This window comes from Megascapheus bottae, chromosome 17 (genome assembly GCF_031878675.1).
Source record: "Megascapheus bottae isolate mThoBot1 chromosome 17, mThoBot2.hap1, whole genome shotgun sequence".
In the NCBI taxonomy this organism is placed as follows: Eukaryota; Metazoa; Chordata; class Mammalia; order Rodentia; family Geomyidae; genus Megascapheus; species Megascapheus bottae.
Genome location: NC_143525.1, coordinates 18,130,226 through 18,153,195, shown reverse-complemented (window position 1 = coordinate 18,153,195; position 22,970 = coordinate 18,130,226). Strand labels below are relative to the sequence as shown.

The 22,970-nt window shown below is 37.9% G+C and overlaps 1 protein-coding gene across 2 annotated transcripts in view; it reads right to left on the bottom strand.

Annotated features, from left to right (window-relative positions):
* Nsf (N-ethylmaleimide sensitive factor, vesicle fusing ATPase) overlaps nt 1–22,970 on the bottom strand; it is a 123,063-nt gene that overhangs the window by 47,227 nt on the left and 52,866 nt on the right. For both annotated transcript variants that reach the window (XM_090350016.1, XM_090350015.1), the window contains exons 9-13: nt 17,052–17,251; nt 13,266–13,431; nt 12,450–12,524; nt 12,009–12,196; nt 1,359–1,454 (exon numbers count right to left, since the gene is read on the bottom strand). In XM_090350016.1, the coding sequence (XP_090206142.1) occupies nt 1,359–1,454; nt 12,009–12,196; nt 12,450–12,524; nt 13,266–13,431; nt 17,052–17,251 (725 nt within the window). The remainder of the gene's footprint in view (nt 1–1,358; nt 1,455–12,008; nt 12,197–12,449; nt 12,525–13,265; nt 13,432–17,051; nt 17,252–22,970) is intronic.

The window sequence follows — 22,970 nt, the reverse complement described above, 5'->3', positions numbered from 1 at the left end:
ACAATTTTAGTACTTGCAGTTGAATCAGATTTTGATAAAATTAATAGTAAAATGAATTAGTAGGAAAAATAGCCCATTTTATGAGTGAAGAACATATGGATTGAGAATTTCAACTTTTTAAAAATCATCATATGCCTCAAAAAGCCAAATTTTGAACCAGGTGCCATTGGCTCACATCTATAATCCTAGCTACTCAGGTGGCTGAGATCCAAGGATCATGGTTCAAAGCCAGCCCAGGCAAAAAAGTCCATGAGACTTATCACCAATTAACCTCCAGAAATCTGGAAATGGTGCTGTGGCTCAAGTGGTAGAGTTCTAGCCTTGAGCTGAAGGGCTCAGGGACAGCATCCAGGCCCCCCATCCCGGCAAAAAAAAAAAAGGGTTCATCATCTGATTTGATACTATAGTCTAAAGCTTTAACTGTGACTGATTTAGTACTAAGAAAAGTGACTTTTTATTTATTTATTTTTTGCCTATAGCCAGTCTCAGTCTGGAATGAGATGCTCTACCTTCTAACCAGTATTACCAGTGTGAACCACACTAGTTCTTTGAGTAGGTCCTTATTAATTCATTTGGGGGGGGGGGTAAGCTGATCTCAAAGCATTATCCTCCTCCTATCTTTGCCACACAAGTAGCTGGGATTTCAGGAATGAGCCACTGTGCTTGACAAAATTGACACTTTCTAAAAAGATATCTAAGATAGTAAAAGTTTAGAAAATATAGTATTCAAAGGAACTAAAGGCAATATGCAAAAAATCAGATGCCTTAGAGGAAGGAAAAAGGTGAAAGTGAAGATAGGACAAAAGTTAATTTTCAAAAGTAATGAACAGGGGCTGGGAATGTGGCTTAGAGGTAGATTGCTTGCCTAGCATGCATGAAGCCCTGGGTTCAATTCTCCAGTACCACATAAAAGCCAGAAGTGGTGTGATGGCTCAAGTGATGAAGTGCTAGCCTTGAACAAAGAGAGGCTCAGGGACAGTGCTCTGGCCCTGGGCTCAACCCTCGTGAACGGCAAAAAATAAAATAAATAAATAAACAAACAAATAAGGAGGAAAGACTGAGTTTGGGTTTCTATAGTATAAACCAATGATAAAACTATTGCTTTAATATAAAGAACTAGTAATTAGAAAGTCTCAAAACTGAATGGATTGCCTAATACATCAGATGAGCTCCTTATTATGAGAAATATTTAGTAAGTACCAGTTAATCACCCATAGTCATAGTTATTGTACAGAAGTTTTTAAATTGGGATAGTTTTAATATTAATATTAGGTGAATGGCACTTATTTTTCTCCTGAATGATAATAGTCATTGTCATTAGTATTTTGGTTTATAAGCTGCTCAGTATGCATACTCACTGGTTTGATATCATTCTCCAAAGAAGCAAGGAAGTCTCCTCTTGTCACTTGCAGGCTCTCTGCCTTCTCCATGTCTACTTCCACTTTAGTACTGGCCTAGGAGGAAATGAGCACAAAATAGAAGGACTTTCAAGATTCAGAAATATTTTCAGCCTAATAATGAACTATCTGAAGATTGAAATGAATACTTTCACATAAAAACTCAAAACATTTGTAAACCATACGTATTTAGAAGAATTTAATGTCCATAATAAAGAACTACTGTGATTCAATAATAAAAAACAGGGACTTAAAAAAGACATACAATGTCCAAAACACACACAAAAAATGCTTAACATCACTAGTCATTAGGGAAATGCAAATCAAAACTACAGTGAGCACAGTATGATAGTAAAAGTTTATAATCCCAGTACTTGGGAAGCTGATACAGGAGGATCCTAAGTTCAAGGCCAGCCTAGGCTACATAGGGGTACTCTGTTTCAAAAAAAACAAGAAAACAAAATATTACAGGATTTCACCTATAGCCATTAAGGTGGCTAACACCTCCCCCCCCCAAAAAAAAACCTAGAAAACAAGCATTGACAAGATACAGAGAAATTTAGCTTGGTGCCAGTGGTTCACATCAGGAGGCTAGGCTCTAAGGATCACAGTTCAAACCCAGCCTGGCCCAGCACAGGAAAAAAAGAAAAGAAAATGAACTGTCTATAAACTATTGGTGGGGATTTAAAATAGTATGGCCTCTGTAGACACGCCAACGATCTGAAAACTGGGTCTTCATGAGATATTCTAATGTTCACAAAGAACATTATTCACAATACCTAAGACAAAGAATCATTCATACAAAAAGATGCAGCTAGACATTGGTGGCTCATGCCTGTAATCCTGGCTACTCAGGAGACTGAGATCTGAAGATTGAGATTCTAAACTAACCCAGCCAGGAAAGTCATGACACCATTATCTTCAATAAACCACCAGAAAACATGAAGTGGCACTGTGGCTCAAAGTGGTAGAGTACTAGCCTTGAGCAAAAAACCTCAGAGGCAGCACCTAGACCCTGAGTCTAGGCTGATAAAAAAAAAGATACATGGAGGTGATAAAAATGGCTCATAACGTTGGCTGAACATGATTCCACCTAACCCTTCAGGATTCTGAGCTAGCAGTCAGTGCAGGGTCCAGGCATTTTTTCTTTTGGAGAACACCATAGACGATCTGACTCAGATATAAGAATCATTAGGAGACCAAGGATCTGAAACTTCAACATGGATTCTACTTTTGAACCTCCAAGCCAGTTCCTAATATTCTGCTTACTGTACCTGGAGCTAATACTTAAAAGACATCTGGAGAAGAATCGAGGCCTTTATCAGCACTTGGAACTACCTGGACCTGATGAGTGATTAAGATACTAACACATTTGTTAAGGTGTCTGGGCTCATTACCAATAGCACAAAGCAAGAATCTCATTTTTAAACTGGTAGAATGGCTTTTTGTTATTGTTTAAAGGCATCTTCCAAAAACAACCTCAATATAAAGTAAATGTATATTAGGCAAATTTCAACTTTCCATTGATATTATAAAATATGAATCATGTTCCTTTAGGAACAGACTGCTGAGACAAAAAAAAAAGATAGACATTATAATAAAAAGGCCTTGAGGGATAAAAACTATGTCAGGAAAGTGGATCAAGATGGCAAAGAGAACCCATATTATACCTTTCTTTTTCTGCTCCAAATCCCAAGAAATGATAGAAATGAGAGAGAAAGGTTAAAATGTATGTAACATGTGTCAGTTTTAACTAATAGTCTCAGAAGCAGTGAGAAATAAAACCAAGAAAAAGCAATAAAAGACACATTTTGATTTTTCATAATTTTGTTTTTTCACTGAAGAAAGGGATATTGCAGTTTGAGGTTTTATTAAGTGCCAACTGGGATAAATGGAAAGAAATTTTCATTAGTGCAGGCACACTGGGGAAAACTTTCTATGCATTAAAGATGATGTGAAGGGCAGGGTGCTGGCAGCTCATGTTCAAGGGACTGAGACCTGAAAATTCCAATTCAAAGTCAGCCTGGGCAGGAAAGTCTGTGGGATTCTTATCTCCTATAAACTACCCTCACCAAGAGGCTAGAAGTGGAGCTCTAGCTCAAGTGGTATAGTGTTAGCCTTGAGCAAAAGAAGCTCAGGGGCAGTGCCCAGGCCTTGAGTGCAAGCCCCAGGACTGGCACAAAAACATAATGAATTAAAAAAAAAAATGAAGAGAAGAGCCGAGTGCCATGGCTCATGCCTGTAATCCTAGTTACTTGAGGGGCTGAGATCTGAGGATTGCAATTCAAAGCCAGCCTGGGCACTAAAAATCCGTGAGACTCTTTATCTCCAATTAATCACCAGAAAACTGGAAGTGACACTGTGGCTCCAGGGGTAAGGCAGTAGCCCTGAGCTGAAGAGCTCAGGGACAACACCCAGGCCCAGAGTTCAAGTCCCACGACAACCACCATCAACACCAATAACAACAACAAAAGAAAGGATGAGGAGGAGGAGGAGGAGAAGGAGGAAAAAGAGGAGGAGGAGGAGGAGTACTGGAAATTTGAAGACTATGAATCCATGTATTAAGACTACATTTGATGCTCATTCTAAAAAAATGATATTTCTGTTACATGCAGAGGCATATGTGAATATTTTCCCAACAGTATTTTAATAGCTACAACCAAAAATAATCTATATGTTGAACAAATTATTCATTCATTCATTGCATTTATTGAGTGCCCTGGAACTCAAGAGCATGAAATAAAACAAATTCCCTGACCTCATGATCCCTGCATTTTTATTTATTTATTTATTTTTAAGGCAGAGCCTTACTGTGGGCTGTGCAGCTCAGAGATCTTGGATGGATACAAAAAATGTGGTACATATATACAATGGAATTCTACATGGCCACCAGACAAGATAAAATAATGGCATTTGCTGAGAAGTGGATGGAACTAGAGCAAATCATGTTGAGTGAGATAAGCCGAGACCAAAGGAACAAAAGACACATGGTTTCCTTGATATGTGGGTATTAGATCTAAACAATACAAAAGTGATGACTCAATACTCAAGTATTCCAGGTCACTAACATGAATTGGAGATAGAAATATATCTACTAAGAAAATTTCCTGAAAAAAGAGATCTTGCATTTTTAACTACATAGTAATAATGCGAAACACTGATCACATGTGTGTACTGACCAAAGTACAGACATATGTATATGAATATATCTTATGAATATGTCTAACACTGGAGAGGGAAAGGGAAGGGGTGTTAAGAGAGTCATTCTCATTTCCCTCTAAATATCTGCAATCCTTGAAGCTTTTACAAATACAATGTGTTTGTGTATGACTTCGGTGATAGTGTGTTATGACTGAGACTGGCAAACTTGTATAAAGAGAAGGCATTTGTTTAGCTTACGATGTAGGATATGGTAAGTCCTACAAATGTGGTGCCCAGTGGAGGACGGCAAAAATGTATGCAAGAGGAAGAATTCCAACATCCACAGAAAGCCAAGGGACTGCATGAGACCAGTGTCTTTAGAACTAACCAGGGTCTGGGCAGAAATTCCTCAATCCTTTCTGAGGGCCAGCACCCCTCATGCTGGGCACTACCTCTTCTGGTTCATAGAACCTCTGAACACTATAAGGATAAACCTCCCAACACAAGAGCTATGAAGAGACAAAAAAACCCCAAAACAAAACAAAACAAAAAAAACCCCTGAAACTATGTTAACTTCCACACTTTGAAAGAAACGGGGCCAGGAGCATGGCCTTGTGGTAGAGTGCTTGCCTAGCACACACATGGGTTCCTCAGTACCACATAAATAGAAAAAGCCAGAAGTGGTGCTGTGGCTCAAGTGGTAGAGCTCTAGCCTTGAGAAAGCCCAAGTCCAGTGCTCAAGCCTTGAGTTCCATCCTCAGTACTGACAAAAGAAAAAAAAAAAAAAAAGAAACAAGTAACATGTAAATAGGTAAATTCACTACTTAAGTAGAACAAATGGCATTGTGATTATTAATAGGACTTTCTTTGGTACATCCTAGGCATTTGAGAAATATGAATCATATTTATTGGGCAGCTCTAAGTTATAAGAAAATGAAAAAGTATTTTCATTAAAGAATGGTAGGTAATATTATACAACCTCTATAGTTCTTAATAGTATATAAAGTATATCTATAAATATATAATAAAGTATATATACATAGTATAAAGTATACCTACATACACATATATATGCATTATCTCATTTCATCTTATCACATTATCTCATTTTATACTTATATAAACCTGGAGGTTTTAATAAGACATTGAGAGTAGTTACAGAATTTCCTTCCTAAGTCTCTTATAAAAGTTTTACCTAATTAAAATTTTTTTTGATACATTTAAGAGAAGTGACTACAAAGTCTGTATTTTTAGGTCCAAGTGGAGACATAAGTTCAGACAGAATCATTTAAAAATCTCAATAGAAGTCAAGTACCAATGGTTCATACCTGTAATCCTAGCTACTCAGGAGGCTGAAGTCTGAGGACTGAAGTTCCTAGCCAGTGCAGACATGAAAATCCATGAGACTTTAGCTTCCAATTAACTGCTTAAAAGCCAGAAATAAAGGTATGGCTCAAGGTACAGTACTAGCCTTGATCACAAAAGCTCAGGCACAATGTTCAGACTGTAAGCTCATCAGAGACAGCACCCAGGACCACTAGCATACACATAAACACACACACATACACACACACACACACACACACACACAAACACACACACAATTATTTAAAAAAAAACAACAGTTATCAGATGCTTGGTTATGAGAGGATGATTAATAAGGCACAGGGGTGCAGCTAGACAGAAGGAATAACTTCTAATGTTTTATAGCACAGTAGAGTAGATCTGGCTGACAATAGTTAGTTTTGTATTTCAAAACAACTAGTAGAAAGGATTTTAAATGTTCCCAAAATGAAGAAACTTGAGGTAACGAATATGCCAGATATCCTAATGATCAAATTAGGTATTTGGCATAATTCATGGGGTAATCCAAATTACACATAATCTAGAGTACACATGAATTTAACAATCATACTATAGCCTGCCTGCCTGTCTGTCTGTCTGTCTGTCTACATATCAGTTAAATTACTGTCAATTAAAAAAATTAAGATGGCTAGGGGAAAGATTTACTATAGAACCAGCTATTTTCAAGTACTCTAGCAATTTCAGAAGTTACCTGTCAATAACTAATATTTCAGTGGTAAATTATACCTACTCATTCATTAAAATAAATATTCTAGGGGTTTTCTTAGCCAGTATTTACTATTTTATCATAATTAGTAGTTTTATTTTTAATAGGCCAACAATCCCGATTTTTTGCTCATTTATAAAAACTTTTTGCATAGACTGAATATTTTCTTTCAATTTTCTTCGATTGTCTAGCTTTCTGCTCTAAGTCACATTCATTTTATGATCGGAAAAATAAACACGTAAGAATGAAAAAAATTTTTTTTTGCGTTTGTTCCAAGTGCTAAGGTATGTTCTTTATGTTAGATTGACTAGCTAATCAATGCAGAGAAGGCAGCATCTTTCAGCTTTTCCCTGCAGAAACTCATAAACCTGTATTTCAACACTAGCAAATATTGAGTGGTCACCCTTAAATTTCATAACCTTTTAAATTTGACCTTTCAAAGTTCTTATCATTCCTCTTAAATTAAGGATAGAATGACCTTAATCAATCAAAAAGTCTGTAAAAAATAAAAAATAATTTTATTAAAGTTCTGCAAACATAAGAGCTCTGATTCAGTCATAAAGTGGTGTGTGTGTGTGTGTGTGTGTGTCCTCAATTTGTTTCTTTCAACAGATTACAAAATAAATTTTAGGTTACGATTCTTTTCTACCTGAAGCACAAATTCTTTTCGAAATAAAAACAACCAAATGTCATATGAATTGTGGCTGATCAAAAAAATAGCTAAGACTTTTTGGTCCACCTTTTTGGTCCACAAAAATCTTCATTTGAGCCTAAAACTTTCCTGAAGGAAATAAATTAAAACCTACAATGTATTTTATTCTATAAAGAAAGAATGGGACATCTCCAGCCCTAGTTCTAGCCAACTTTAAGTAATAAATTTCAACTTAAACATTTATCAAGCACTGTGAATAGCACTGAATATCTAGAGCCACAAGAAATATAAGACTGGGTATTTTCTGTTCAGTTGAGGAGGAGTCTTATGGGAAAATACTGTTCAAAGACCTTCTGACAATTGTTAATTTTTAAAAAATATGGATCAAGAAATAAATGTAGGGCCAAGAGTTTGGCCTAGTGGTGAGAGTGCTTGCCTAGTATGCCTGAAGACCTGGGTTCGATTCCTCGGTACCATATACATAGAAAAAGCCAGAAGTGGGGCTGTGGCTCAAGTGTGGTAGAGCACTAGCCTAGAGAAAGCCCAAGGACAGTGCTCAGGCTCTGAGTTCAGGACTGGCCAAAAATGAATAAATCAGGCCAGGAGTTTAGCCTAGTGGTAGAGTGCTTGCCTGCATGTAGGAAGACCCGGGTTCAATTCCTCAATACCACATACATAGAAAAAAGCTGGAAGTGGTGCCGAGGCTCAAGTGGTAGAGCTCTAGCCTTGAGAAAGTCCAAGGACAGTGCTCAGGCCCTGAGCTCAAGCCCAGGACTGGCAAAAATAAATAAATAAAACAACCAACCAACAAATAAATGTAATACTTCTTTTCTGGGGGGGAGATTAGTTCTTATCCTTTTCTTCCTGCAGGTTCCCTGCATAGCTATTCTATGGATACTGTGGAAAATTAGAGGCTGTTTCGTGTCGTATAAGAGGTACTGATCACAAATCAGTATGTATCCCTGGAAGCTTATGGGGAGTTGAACCACATGAAAACAGTCAGAGAAATAATGGCAATTATTTCCACTACTTACCTCCAAGTCTGAAAGATAATGTATTGTACATGACAAATGACTAAATCAGAGTCAGATCTAGTGGATAATGCATTTGAAAATCAAATTTACTAGTAAATAGTTACTGTTGATTATATCTAAATGTACCCATATGATCTGAGATATAGGAAAAGTACAGAATAACTTTTGTAACTAATTTTTCTTCAAGTCACGATCACGCTCTTCCACTCCTCCCATGCCTGCTTCTGTGCCAGTCCTCAGGCTTAAATTCAAAGCCTGGGCACTGACCTTAGCTTTTGTGCTCAAAGCTAGTGCTCCACCACTTAAGCTACAGCTACACCTCCGGTTTTTTTGATGACTAACTGGAGATAAAAGTTTCATGGACTTGCTTGCCTAACCTGGCTTTGAATTGTGATCGTAAGATAGCAGCCTCCTGAATAGCTATGATTACAGGAGTGAGCCACGAGCACCCAGCTCATCATTACTTTTTTTTTTTTTTTTTGCCAGTTGGGCTTGAACTCAGGATCTGGGCACTGTTTTGGGACACTTTTTACTCAAGGCTAGTGCTCTACCACTTGAGCCACAGTGCCACTTCCAGCTTTTTCTGTGTATGTGGTACCAAGGAATCGAACCTAGGGCTTTGTGCATGTGAGGTGAGCACTCTACCACTCTGCTATGTTCCCAGCCCCTCATCATTACTTTTTATTAAGATATTTCTTATGACAATGAGGAAGAATGAAAAAAATCACCCCCACATGGATGAATGGATCCATTCTGTCAAGAATAAAATAATTTTGTTGGGCACAGTGACTCACGCCTGTAATCCTAGCTACTCAGGAAGCTCAGGTCTGAGGGTCATGATTTAAAGCCAGCACCAGCACTAAATGACAGTGAAATTCTCATCTCCAATTAACCACTAGAAATCTGGAAGTAGCACTGTGGCTCACGGGGTAGGGCAGTAGCACAGAGTCCAAGAGCCCCACCACCAAAAACAAACAAAAAAAACCCCCAAACTCTTCCTGGGCTGGGAATGTGGCTTGGTGGTAGAGTTTTGCCTAGCATGCACGAAGCCCCGGGTTTGATTCCTCAGTACCACAGGAACAGAAAAGGCCAGAAATCGCTCTGTGGCTAAGGTGACAAGAGTGCTAGCTTGAGCAAAAGCAGCTAAGGAACAGTTCCTAGTTCCTGAGTTCAAGCTCCAGGACTGGCAAAACAAAACAAAACAAACAAACAAACAAAAAATTCTTCCTATATTACCCAAACATTTAAGAAAATATGCCAAAATAAAGTCATTGCTATCTATTACATAGGGAAATTATAGATACTAGCTAATTAAGAATACAAACATATATTTACTTATTTTAAAAAGTTTCTGAAGGGCCAGTATTTGACCTAGTGGTAGAGTGCTTGCCTAGCATGCATGAAGTCCCAGGTTCAATTCCTCAGTACCATATACACAGAAAAGGCCGGAAGTGGTGCTGTAGCTCAAATGGTAGAATCCTAGCCTTGAGAAAACCCAAGGATAGTCCTCAGGTCCTGAGTTCAACCCCAGGACTGGCAAAACAAACAAAAAGTTACTGAATATCTACAATATGCTTAGTATTTAGATCTATTTGAGGTATTGTGGAATATTCAAAGATGAATGAGATATAGACTTTAAGACATGAATAAGGTTAGTAAATCTTTCCTAAGAAGGGTAAATAGTAAATGTAATAGGGTTTGTAGGTCATGTAGTTTCAGTTGCAGATACTCAGCTCTGCCATTATATCATAAATGCAGCCAAAAATGCACAAATTAATAGCATGGTTGCATTTAAAAATTACTTTACTCATAAACATTGGTGATTGACTAGAAATGAGTCATAGTTCACTGATTCCTAGTCTAGAACCAATGACAGGATACACCCAAAGAACTAAAACATATTCAGCCTAACTCTTCAGTTATTTCCTGCTGATCTGTTATAAAAGTTCTCTCTAGTTTTGTGTTTCCAACTCCACTCCCCTAAATACTCCACTCAACCCAGCTGCCAGAGGAATCTTATGTCTTACAACTATGTCACTGCTATTCTTAAAACTCTTCAATGGCTTAGCACTCCTCACAGAAGACCTACTTCTTAAGAGTATAAAAGGCTTTTTGTGCTCTTTCCTTGCTTTGCTCTCCTAACTCATCCCAAACAATGTCTCTCTCCAGCATCACTCCTCAAACCTCCATACTAAAGCAAAACTAACTTACTCTTAACACATCATGCTATTTATGTCCTTGTCCTCTGTCCACCAAGAGCACCATATGCACCCAGAAAGCTTCTCAGGAGGAGATGAGCCTCTTAAGCTGATTACTCCTCACACCTTTTCAGTCCCATACCAAGCATACACTTTATAGTCCTGCATAAGGAGGGTTAAATTTTGAGCTACTTAACAAAAAGCAATTTACTGATTTGTAGTTGTAGCCTTAATTCCTTACATAGTAAATAGCATACAGCAGAATCCAAACCAACCTATTCTGAATCACAGTCAATCAGAGGAATTACAAATGGTATATTACTCTTTAAAAGACAGAACATCATTTTTAGAAGGAAGAGTAAGAAAAGGTTTGTGGAAAGAGTATCATGAGTCAGATAAAGAAAAAGGGTAAAGAGCAGAGAAGCTGAAAAAGTAAATTATTGTGGTGAGTAAATTAATATGATGTGTATGGTGAAGAGCAGGAAAATATCTGAAAAGGTCAGATAGTCAGATCTAGGTGACCTTATAGTCCAGGCTAAGATGTCTATACTTTGCTGTGCAGACAATGGGCTGGCATAAGTGAATGGGCAGAGTGAACTAACATGGAAAGGTTTGTCAAAGAGAAGGTGGGTGGTGACAGTGAGAGCTGAAAGATACTGAGCCAAGATTGAAATGACAAAGACTGGCAAAGATTGCATATAAGATGCATAGCAACAGGAATCAGAAATAATTGCGACATGTTAAGCCTGGGAAATTGGGATAAACAGGGAAATGAGCTGAAAGTAGAAAAAAAAAGCAGTGAATTTGGTTTTAGAATATTCAATTTGAGACCTAAGAAAACATACTGGTAGGAGCATTTAGTGTGAATCTGAAAAGAGGGAGAAAGCTACTTTTAGGAGATGAAACAGAAATCTGGGAATCATCTACCTACAGGTAATAACTAAAATGCAAAGAAGAGAAATAACAAAGAACCAGAAATATTTTATAATATCAAATTTTACTCATCAAAATATAGAAATATAGAATATATTTCTATCAAAACATCTGTAACATGATTGTACTTATTTGTAAATACATCTATTTCCTAACTCTGAGACCCTTGAAGGAAGAAGTCAAGACTTAGCATCTTTGTACATTCAGAGAAATATCTCAAAAATAGCAAACAGTGACTTAAGCAGCCCTGTAATTCTAGTAATATAATAAGTCTTGTGACTTATTTCAACTTAATGCACAGATTTAGAAACTTCTTCAAAGTCTTTACTTCACATGTGTGTCACATGGTACTAGCCTAAGGCAGGTAAGACCTGAGGTAGCTGAGTTGGTGGCCACAGTATGGCAGATGTTACTACTGTCCCTCTAGATATTCTCAAGATTGGGTAGTGAGTGGATGAACCTGCCTCTCTCCCTCCCTCCCTCCTGTACCACCTTAGTATTGGCATAGAAAGGAAAAAGGATGCAAGATAGCATGGTATTTGGAGGTCGGCAAACACCAAATGTTTACTTGATTTTCCTGACCTTTATGTGTCTGTTCATAGCGGTGGACTGCGCTGCTCGAACAAGACCTTCCAGTTCAGCACCACTGAAGTTCTTAGTTTCCACAGCCAGTTCTTTAATGTCCACATCCGCTGAGAGTAACTGGTGCCCTCTCATCCTTGCTGTGTGGATGTGAAGGATCTGTAGTCGACCTTTCTCGTCTGGTAAGCCTGATTAAATTAAAAATAAAATAGACAGTTTGCTAGCCTGTAAGCCCATCAGAGGAAATCATTATAATCCTATTGCTTTCCTTTTAGATAAGCATGTAAACTGCTATTAAACATTAAATTATGACACTATTCTTATTAATGAACCCTGAATGTCACACAGACAGTATATGTGCACTCACTTTTTGTCAGTCGGTTTGTCTATCTATCTCACTCCCCTCTTCCCCACATACCCATTAGCAATAAATCTGCTTACCAATCTCCATTTTAACTTCCAGTCTTCCAGGTCGAAGGAGAGCTTCATCTATCAGATCTGGTCTGTTGGTCATTCCTGAATGTGGATGTCAATACAACAATACAATACAACAAACAAATGATTAACAGTTCAAAAAGAAGAAAAAAAGTCCTTTCAGTTATGTAAAAATAGTCATTTACAGAAGTGACACTATGGCTAAAAGTGGTAGAGCACGCCTTGAACAAAAAGAGCTCAGGGTCAGTACCCAGGCCCTGAGTTCAAGGCCCACAACCAGAGGAAAAAAATTATCATTTACTTAACAAGCTAAGAGGACATTTCATAAGCAAGAAATAGAACAAGCATTCTTTTTTTTTTTGCCAGTCCCAGGATTTGAACTCAGGACCTGAGCACTGTCCTTGAGCTTTCTCACTTCTGGCTTTTTTTCTACGTATGTGGTACAGAGGAATCCAAACCTGGGCCTTCCTGCATGCTAGGCAAGCACTCTACCACTAGGACAAGCTCTCAGCCCTAGAACAAATATTTATTTATAATCTGCTCTAAATGAAAATATCAAAAACTACAGTCAAATTCTTCCGTTAATTCTAATTTAGAGACACCAGCAAAACAATATAATTATAAGCAATTCAGATCTTAACAGTGTCTATATTTTTGAAGAATAGAACTTCCTTTGTGTAGGTTTAACTTTTTTTTTTCTTTTGGTCTTTTCTTGTTGGTAGTAGATGGAACCCAGGACATTGCACTTGCTAGGCAAGTGCTTTACCACTAAGCTACATTCCAGCCCAAGAATACAACTTTTTTAAACAAAAGAAAACACACCAATGACGAGGATGTTATTCAGCTGCTCAACACCATCAATTTTGGACAGCAACTGGTTGACGACAGTGTCATGAACTCCTGTGCTACCAGCCATGCTCCCTCTTTGCTTGCAGATGGCATCGATTTCATCAAAGATGATGATGTGCAAACCACTGTTAGCACCAAGCTATTAAGGGAAGGAATTACGTTAAAGGTCATAATTTGAGTGTGTTATGAAACAAACTTATCAAAAAAGCAAAATAAAAGCTTTCAACATGTTAACTTTATTCCAGTTTTAACTAATAAATATAACAAGTATAATTTAATGATTGTTGCTTTTCTCTAAGAACTGTACTCTCAGAATTCTACAAACTAAAATCACATTCCAGAATCTCATACTGGATAGCCATAAAACTAAAATATATGCTATACGCTAAGTAACTATACAATTAGAATTAATTCATCTAAAATTAGCTATGAATTTATACACCTATCTCACTAATTAAAACAACTCATATTTATCAGATCATCAAGGGTCAACTTCCTCTTATTTTTTGAGTTCTGGTGAAAAGACAATCCCAGAAGCAGTTTGAAATTTAAGTAATTTAGGAGTATCTACACAGAAGGTGGCTGGGAATAGGGAAATAGGGTAAAGAAATAGAATATAATTCATATTCACTTATATTACATAGAAACATGAGTTCTCCATAGAGTAAAATGAGAATAGACAAAGCTTAGGAGAAGACAGCAAGAGTGTGTGTGTGTGTATGTTTTTTTTTCTATTTTAATACTGAAAATAGTCACCGTTAAATAAAATTAGTTCATTCATTTTATCTATTTATTTTTATGGTACTGGGGCTTGAATTTGGACCTAAAAACTGTCTCTTAGCATTTTCACTCAAGGCTAGTGCTCTATCACTTAAGCCACAGCACCAATTCTGCTTTTGATGGTAAGAATCTCAAGGATTTTCCTGCCCCAGCCAGCTTTGAACATTAATCCTCAAATCTCAGCCTCCTGAGTGACTAGGATCATAAAATGTGAGCCACCAGCACCCAGCTTCTTCCACAAATACCTTAAAAATTAAAATCAACTCTGAATAAAAGTCAATTTCATTTCTCAAATTTCTCAATACCATTGTTTACTCAATAGACACATAATGATATGATAACTTATTCCTCTAAAAAAAGAAATCCCAAATAAAAAACCATTCACCTTCCCAACTGAAGAGAAGATTGGTACTGAACAATTGGAACTGCAAGTCTGGTTTCACAAAAGCTATAATTAACTTTTTGCCATCTTCAGGGAAAAAAATCAGAATATTCTTGTTTGTGACTGAAAAAAACATTGATGTTGCTAGAATCACAACTCCCTTCTCAGTCTAACCTCAAAAACAGCCTATGTGGACAGAGATTCCAAAGACAATAAGAACATTGTTTAATTAAATGATCATGGGTCAATCTGTCCTAAACATACAATTTTGACCTTTTCAGAGCCTTACTAATCTTATGACCTGTCATCAGTTCCCCTCCCCACAATCTTGTCAGTATAATAACATTAATTTTTACAGGTGTATTAGTTAAATAAAGGCAAATTCTTACTGCAATAAATTAGGAACCAGTAAGGAAGGATGTCAAGATTAATGTTCACAGATTAATATAGGTAAGTCATCAATAAACCATTTACTAAAAGGATTTAATTTCCACAATGCAATTCTTTTGAATTCATTGGCTTCTAGCTTTTTTTTTAAACCATCTGCAGTCTTTCCCCATAGAAACAGAGCTGATACTGTTGAGCCCCTGGCAACAGCCTTCAAAAGTGGCTGTTCTATATTTAACTAGTTTGACCTATATGGAAGTGCTCATCTCTGTCAGCCTAAACTGTCCAGAATCACAGAAGGGATGCACTTCTTTATTATATAACATGCATTTACTCTGCATGGGGTCGTTAGCTGGGTATACCATGCCATTTCTGGATATTAAGACTAAGAAAGGCATAACTGAAAAAGACTGTCTATGATTAATTTCTATCTAGAAATTCTTTGCCAATTCAGTTTTATCATTAGTAGTGTCATAGTTAAACTGCCTACAAGTTTAAAAACAGTATCAAAGTTACCCATGAAGCCATGTAAAAACTATCTAATAGCTGTTTAAACTCAGGGCCTACGGGATTGCGCTCTCGCGCGCGCGCGTGCGCGCGCGCGCTCTCTCTCTCTCTCTCTCTCTCTCTCTCTCTCTCTCTCTCCCTCTCCCTCTCCCTCTCCCTCTCCCTCTCTCTCTCTTCCTCCCTCCCTCCCCACCCTCGGTTTTCTCTACAACTTGAGCCATAGCTCTACTTCCAGCCTTTTAGTGGTTAAATGGCGATAAGAGCCTCACAGATTTTCCTGCCTAGACTGGCTTTGAACCTTGATCCTCAGATCTCAATCTCCTAAGAAGCTAGAACTATAGGTATGAGCTATATCTCATAATTTTAAAGAAAATAAATCTTGTAAAGAACAAAAAGAAAACACAATGGAATTTATCTTCCAGTAATCATCGAAGTCTATTGGATCATTTTTTTTAAATCTAGGATACATTTAGTTCATCATCCTTGAAATTATGTCATGAATTATTTTAGTTATGTTTAAAAGCAATTAATAGGGGCTTAGTGGTAGAGTGTTTGCCTAGCATGCATGAATCCCTGGGGTCAATTCCTCAATATCACATAAACAGAAAAAAAACAGAACTGGGGCTGTGGCTCCACTGGTAGAGTGCTAGTCTTGAGCAAAAGAAGCTCAGGGACAGTCCCCAGACCCTGAGTTCAAGCACCAAGACTACTAGCAAAAAAAAAAAAAAAAAAAAAAGCAATTACTATACAAATGGAAAGACATTAAAATTAACTTAGAAAAACAATAAAATGGATATTATTATGCCACCACTCTTGGCCAGAATGCAGAAAAAAAATTTAGTAAAGAAGAAATATATTGGGCTGGGAGTTTGGTCTAGTGGTAGAGTGCTTGTCTAGCATGCACGAAGACCCGGGTTCAATTCCTCGGTACCACATACATAGAAAAAAGCCGGAAGTGGTGCTGAGGCTCAAGTGGTAGAGCTCTAGCCTTGAGAAAGTCCAAGGACAGGGTTCAGGCCCTGAGCTCAAGCCCAGGACTGGGGGAAAAAAAAAAGAACAAATATATTGACTTTCTAAACAGGAAATAGAATATCACATAAATTTTTAAAAGAACAATAGATTTATTGACAAATATAAGTAGAATACAGAAACATCAATTTTTTTCAATCAAATAATTTTCTCTCAGCCCCTTAAAACAGACTCAGTGGACTTGTTCCCATGATTTCTGTTGAGAAGATAGCTGCTAACCTTACCCTGACTAAATGGGATCTGTTCCCATTAGGGAGGTAAATCTGCCTTATTCAGCTTACCACTTCAAAAGTTAACTCTCATCCAGAATCTCCTCACACACATATGTACAATGTTTAAGTAAATGTTGGGACAAATGTTTATGTGCCTTGGGGCCCAAGCAAGTTGACACAAAAAATAAACCATCATAGATCTGGTCTAATTTTTAATTTTTTGGGGGGGGGTCCTTATTATGATTTGAATTCAAAGCCTCAAGATGGCTCAGCTTTCTTGACACTTTAGCTTATTTTATTCTTTCCTAAGAACACAATCAAGATTTGTTATTTTAGTTCAAATAATTCTTTTCACTGTAAAAAGGAGCTTCCTCACTATAAGTAAAGTAGCTTTTTGCAAGTGAAATAACCATATGTGATTTTAAAAAAAGTTTTACTAAGTTATTTTTATATTTTTATTACCCTCCTTTGCTCCTCTTCAGCATCAGCAAAAAGTTTGCGAATGTTAGCCTCTGATTCTCCCACATATTTGTTAAGGATTTCTGGTCCATTGACCACTTTGGGCTCCCTTGCGTTTAACATCTTGCCAATCTGCCGAGCCAAGAGAGTCTTACCACAACCTGGTGGTCCATACAACAGGATACCTTTAACGTGTTTACAACCTGAAAGGGAAAAGAAGACATATTTATAACTAACTAAAGTGCAAGCAAGATATCTTAAGGAAATTTTCTTTCTTCTTCAATATGTACTTTAGGAAAATCACAGTGGTGCCTAATCTAATACATTAATATTCATGTGCTTATTTATACACAGAGCAAGAGTGAATCATGCCTCATTCAAAAAGAAAGAAAGAAAGGAAGGAAGGAAGGAAGGAAGGAAGGAAGGAAGGAAGGAAGGAAGGAAGGACAATCCCCCAAACAATTACTAACAATGTCAAAGAAAAAATGTTGCTAGTGCCAGGTGCTGGTGGCTCACACTTATGATCCTAGCTATACAGGAGGCTGAAATCTGAGGATTGTGGTTCAAAGTCAGTCTAGGCAGAAAAAAGTCCCCATGAAACTTTTTTTTTTTTGCCAGTCCTGGCTTGAACTCAGAGCTTGAGCACTGTCCTTGGGCTTTCTCAAGGTTAGAGCTTTACCACTTGAGCCTCAGCACCACTTCCAGCTTTTTTCTATGTATGTGGTACCGAGGAATCAAACCTGGGTCTTCATGCTTGCTAGGCAAGCACTCTACCACTAGGCAAAACTCCCAGCCCCCATGAGACTCTTATCTTCAATTAATCACTCAAAAAACCAGTAGTGAAGCCGGGCGCTGGTGGCTCAAGCCTGTAATCCTAGCTACTCAAGAGGTTGAGATCTGAGGATCAAGGTTCAGAGCCAGCCCCTAAACAATGAAATTCTTTTCTCCAATTAACCACCAGAAAACCAGGGAAGTGGCACTGTGGCTTAAGTGGTAGAACATTAGCCTTGAGCAAAAGAGCTCAGGGACAGCACCCAGGCCCAATTTAAGCCCCATGACCAACAAAAACAAATACAAAACAAAAGAGTTCCTAGTTACAAATATTTAGAAGAGTATATTTTCACTATCAATTAAAAGAAATACTGGGGTGTGTGTGTGTGTGTGTGTGTGTGTGTGTGTGTGTGTGTATATCAGTTCTGGGGCTTGAATTCAGGACCCAGGTGCTATCATTTAGCTTTTTTGTTCATGGCTGACATTCCATCACTTAAGCCACAGCTTCACTTTCAGATTTTTGGAGGTTAGTGATAAAAGCTGATGGACTTTCTTCCTCAGGCTAGTTTTGAACTGTGATCCTCAGATCTCAGCTTTCTGAGTAGCAAAGGTTATAGGCATGAGCCACCTGTTCAAAAGAAATACTTTTAGGGTAGGGAGTTTGTTTGGCCTAGTGGTAGAGGGCTTGCCTAGCATGCACGAAGAGCCGGGTTTGATTCCTTGGTACCACATACATAGAAAAAAATCTGGGAGTGATGTTGTGGCTCAAGAGGCAGAGCTCTAGCCTTGAGGGGGAAAAAACTAAAGGACAGTGCTCAGGCCTTGAGTTCAAGCTCCAGGACTGGCAAAAAAAAAAAAAGAAAGAAAGAAAGAAATACTTTTAACTCTAAAAAATGTTTCCTTTGCTCTTAAATATTACTTATTTTCAGTATCCTTAGGGTCAGAGGAATTGTTTTGAAGCAAATCTAATTGAAAACAAATTTTACAATAGAGTATGCTATAGAAATTATATCTTCAACACAGAAAACAGGTCTAACAGCCAATACAAGCACTTGAAAAACAGGCAAACATGCCTGAGCGAGATGAGTACAGAGGAATTCACAGGGTCCAGATGGATGGCAGCTTTGTGGACAGAGCTGAATGCCTTATCTACTTCAAAGGACTAATGTCATGTGAGGTACACATTTACTTCTTTAGAGCAGCCAAGATGAAAATGAAGTTTCAAAAGCAGTATTTATACCAAGCACCTGTGGCTCACGCCTATAATCCTAGCTACTCAGGAAGCTGAAATCTAAGGATTGTGGTTCAAAGCCAGCCTGGGCACAAAAGTCCATGAGACTCTTCAATTAACCACCAAAAAACTGGAACTGGTGCTGTGGCTCAAGGGACAGAAGCCCTAGCCTTGGGCTGAAGAGCTCAGGGAGAACACCCAGGCCCAGAGTTCAAGCCACATTAAAACAAAATAAAACCAAAAAAAAAGCAGTATTTAATTATTTTCTAGACAAGTAATGCTGAATGCCCTAACAATCCAATGTGGTAAGACTGATGACAGACTCCCCAGGGCTACATGAGCATCTACAGCATTCACTAAAATGAAGATGATATGGGGCTTCTGTTTGCTCCTATGGAGACGATCTTCCTGGCAGCTTCAATTAAAGTGCATGACTCCTTCTTTATACTACACTGCAAAAGCAACCTTAGAAATAATGGAATTTCAGTGGCATACTTGACTATGGATGAAGCAGTCTCTGGAAATGTAATATACACAATGTGTCCCCACAGAAAATAGTTCATTCTTACTTGGAATGAAAGCCTTAAAAATTGCAGCTCAGATACCAGTGGCTCACGCTTGAAATCCTACTCAAGAAGCTGAGATCTGAGGACCATGGTTCAGGCCAGCTCAGGCAGAAAAGTCTATGAGACTCTGATCTCCAATTAGCTAGCAGAAAGCTGCATGTAGAGCTATGGTTCAAGTGGTAGAATACCAGCCTTCAGCTAAAAAGCTAAATGACAGCACCTTTGCCCTGAGTTCAAATCTCAATATCAGCATTAAACAATAAATAAACAAATGAATGGATAAATGAGGGAGGAAGGATGAGCAATTGTGGTTCTTATATTAAACTGACATCACATAAAAACTGAGCCACATAATTTGAGGATGGGAATGAGATGGGATAAATAAGTGAGACAGATGGAAGGGGTAACATTGATCAAGATGCATTGTATTTTCAACCTAACTTGTGGAATTGTAACTTCTTCATCCAACTAGTTAACAAAGAGAAAAAATATTGAATGCCTATGTTTCATGTCTATAATGATAGCTACTCAGGAGTCTGAAATCTGAGAATTGTGGTTCAAAGACAGTTCAGAGAAGTCTGTGATTCTTATCTCCAACTATGTAGAAAAGCCTGAAGTAGAAGTGTAGCTCAAGTACAGCATCAGCCATGATTTAAATAAATCCTAGCTGGGCACAGTGGCTCATGCCTGTAATCCTAGCTACACAGGAGGCTAACATCTGAGGATTACAGTTCAACACCAGCCCAGGCACTAGAAGTCCATGAGACTCATATCTCCAAGTAACCACCAGAAACCAGAAATGGAACTGTTGCTCAATGAAACGTTCAGGGACAATGCCTAGGCCCAGAGTTCAAGTCCCACTAAAGAACAAAAGAAAGAAAGAAAGAAAGAAAGAAAGAAAGAAAGAAAGAAAGAAGGGAAGGAGGGAGGGAGGGAGGGAGGGAAGGAAAAGGGAGGGAGGAAAGGAAAAGGGAGAGAGAAAAGGAAAAGGGAGAGAGAAAAGGAAAAGGGAGGGAAAAAGGAAAAGAAAGGAAGGCAGGCAGGCAAGCAAGCAAGCCTAGTATGTAAAGTGTGCAAAGTTAAGGGCCAAATAATCAAACTGTTGATTCCTTTGTTTCCAAAACTCAAAAGAATACAAGAGGGGAGCATCTTGCAAAATTAGCTGAAATTCTTAATTTATGGGACAGTGCTCCCATTGCTGAATTAATTTTTAACACCTAATAAATCTATAAAGACAGACTGAATTTAGCAAAACAAACTATGTAGTATAAATACTAGACCCTTTTTTTTTTTTTTTTTTTTTGCTCTATCCCTTAAGCCACAGTATCACTTCCAGTTTTCTGGTGGCTAACTGGAGATAAGAATTTCTCAGACTTCCATTGTTGGCTGGCTTTGAACCATGATCCTCAGATCTCAGCCTCCTGAGTAGCTAGGTTTATAGCTGTGAGGCAATAGCACCCAGCTTAAAACCTAAACTTTTAACTCTGGTATTATATATGAAAAGCCTCAGTTTAATGAGGTATGAAATAATCACAAAATATAGTCAAGATAGATAAAAATGCTTGTTATAGAAAGTCTCACACTCTCTCTGAGATGACAGAATATATTCAATTTCACACCAATGGGGAAGTCTTAGACGATTCAGTCTGCATTAGTAGTCTAATTCTTACAGGATCTCAAGTAAGTACACCAAAAATACATTGACATGTAAAGATTTTTGAAATCCATTTCCACAAAGAAAGCAGTTCCTTGAATAAGCAGCAGAAATAGGACCTTGTTATTACTATTATTATAGTCTTTTCGGACTTATTAAATAAGCACTGGTCTCTAATTTTAAATGACTCATAAAAACTAATTCCATTCAACAAAAGTGTATTAAGCTCCTGTTTGGACTAGGTACTAAAGTAGGTGTTAGGGATACAAACATGAAAAAGACAGTCCTTACCTGCAGGGAATTCCTGGCTTAGGAAAGACAGAAATAAAAGTGTTATCTGTAATATAGTATGACACATTAGAGATATGTATGAAATGTTTTTGGATTCTGGCCAAGACAAATTGATTCAGAAAATGAGAGATGGACACAAGGGAAGAGATGACACTGGCTGGCCCTAGAAGGATGAGTACAAGGTTTGGGGTTGGGATATGAAGAAATGGCATAGCCAACAAAAACAACTATGGTAAAAGGCAAACAGTATGGGACTAGATGCTTGTTTTCCTCAGGACAGCCGTGGCAGCTTCCTAACGGTGGCAGGCTTTGACACTATACTCACAAGCTATTCTTTTTTTTTTCCTTTTTGTCCAACACCAGGACTCGATCTTGGTACCTGATGCTTTCACTCTACCAACTGAACCATGCCCCCAACCCCAACAAGTTTTAAAGTTGTTTTACAGGTGGTGAGATATGTGTATAATATGCTAACACTTCTTGTAAAGGGGAGGGAGGACTGCTTAACAAAGACGCAGAGGATGAATCCCTCTATCCCCCGCCCCTTTATCAAAACAGTGCCACTTCTGGTTTCTTGGTGGTTAACTGGAGATAAGAGTCTCACAGATTTTCCTGCCCAGGCTGATTTTGAACTGTGATCCTCAGATCTCATCGTTCTTAGTAGCTAGGACTATAGGCATGAGCCATTGGCCCCAGCTGAAGAAATCAATTTCTTTTGTTTTTCCTAGATGTCATTAGAAGCCAGCTGCAGTGAGGAAAAACTGTCAGTCTCTAGGTATTCAAAAGAAGAATAACGAACACTAATCATACACCAGAGTAAACAGAATGATGATAGTACAATATGATTATTAAAGTAATTGCTGTCAAAACAATGTTAAGATAGGAATGTTTATTCATTTCAACATGATACACACACACACACACACACACACACACACAGAAGGGGATATAGTAAAATACTTTTTAAATGATTAGATGTTTAACGGACAAATCCAAATGGCTTCCAGCTCAAAGGTAGACAGATTCAGTTTGCTGAAGAGGAAGGCTATTAAAGAACTAGTGGCAAGTTAGGACATAGTCACAAATTTTGTGAGCTTATCTATGCAGTTGTGCAAATCCAATTTGAATTCTTAAAAGGATGTGTACTTGGAGACAATATAATCGTAATATTTGATCTTTTGATTCAAAGTTTTTATAATGCCAACTTTCTCTGATTCTTCAAAAAAATTAACTGGAACAAGAATCAATAGTATTGTTTTAGTTCTACTTGGCTTGTCATTTAGGTAGTACAATATGATTATTGCTGTAAGAAATAGTTTTGTCAAGCCAGGCGAGGTGGCTCCTAGCTACTCAGGAGGCTGAGATCTGAGGACCAAAGTTCAAAGCCAGCCTGGGCACTACAAAGCCTG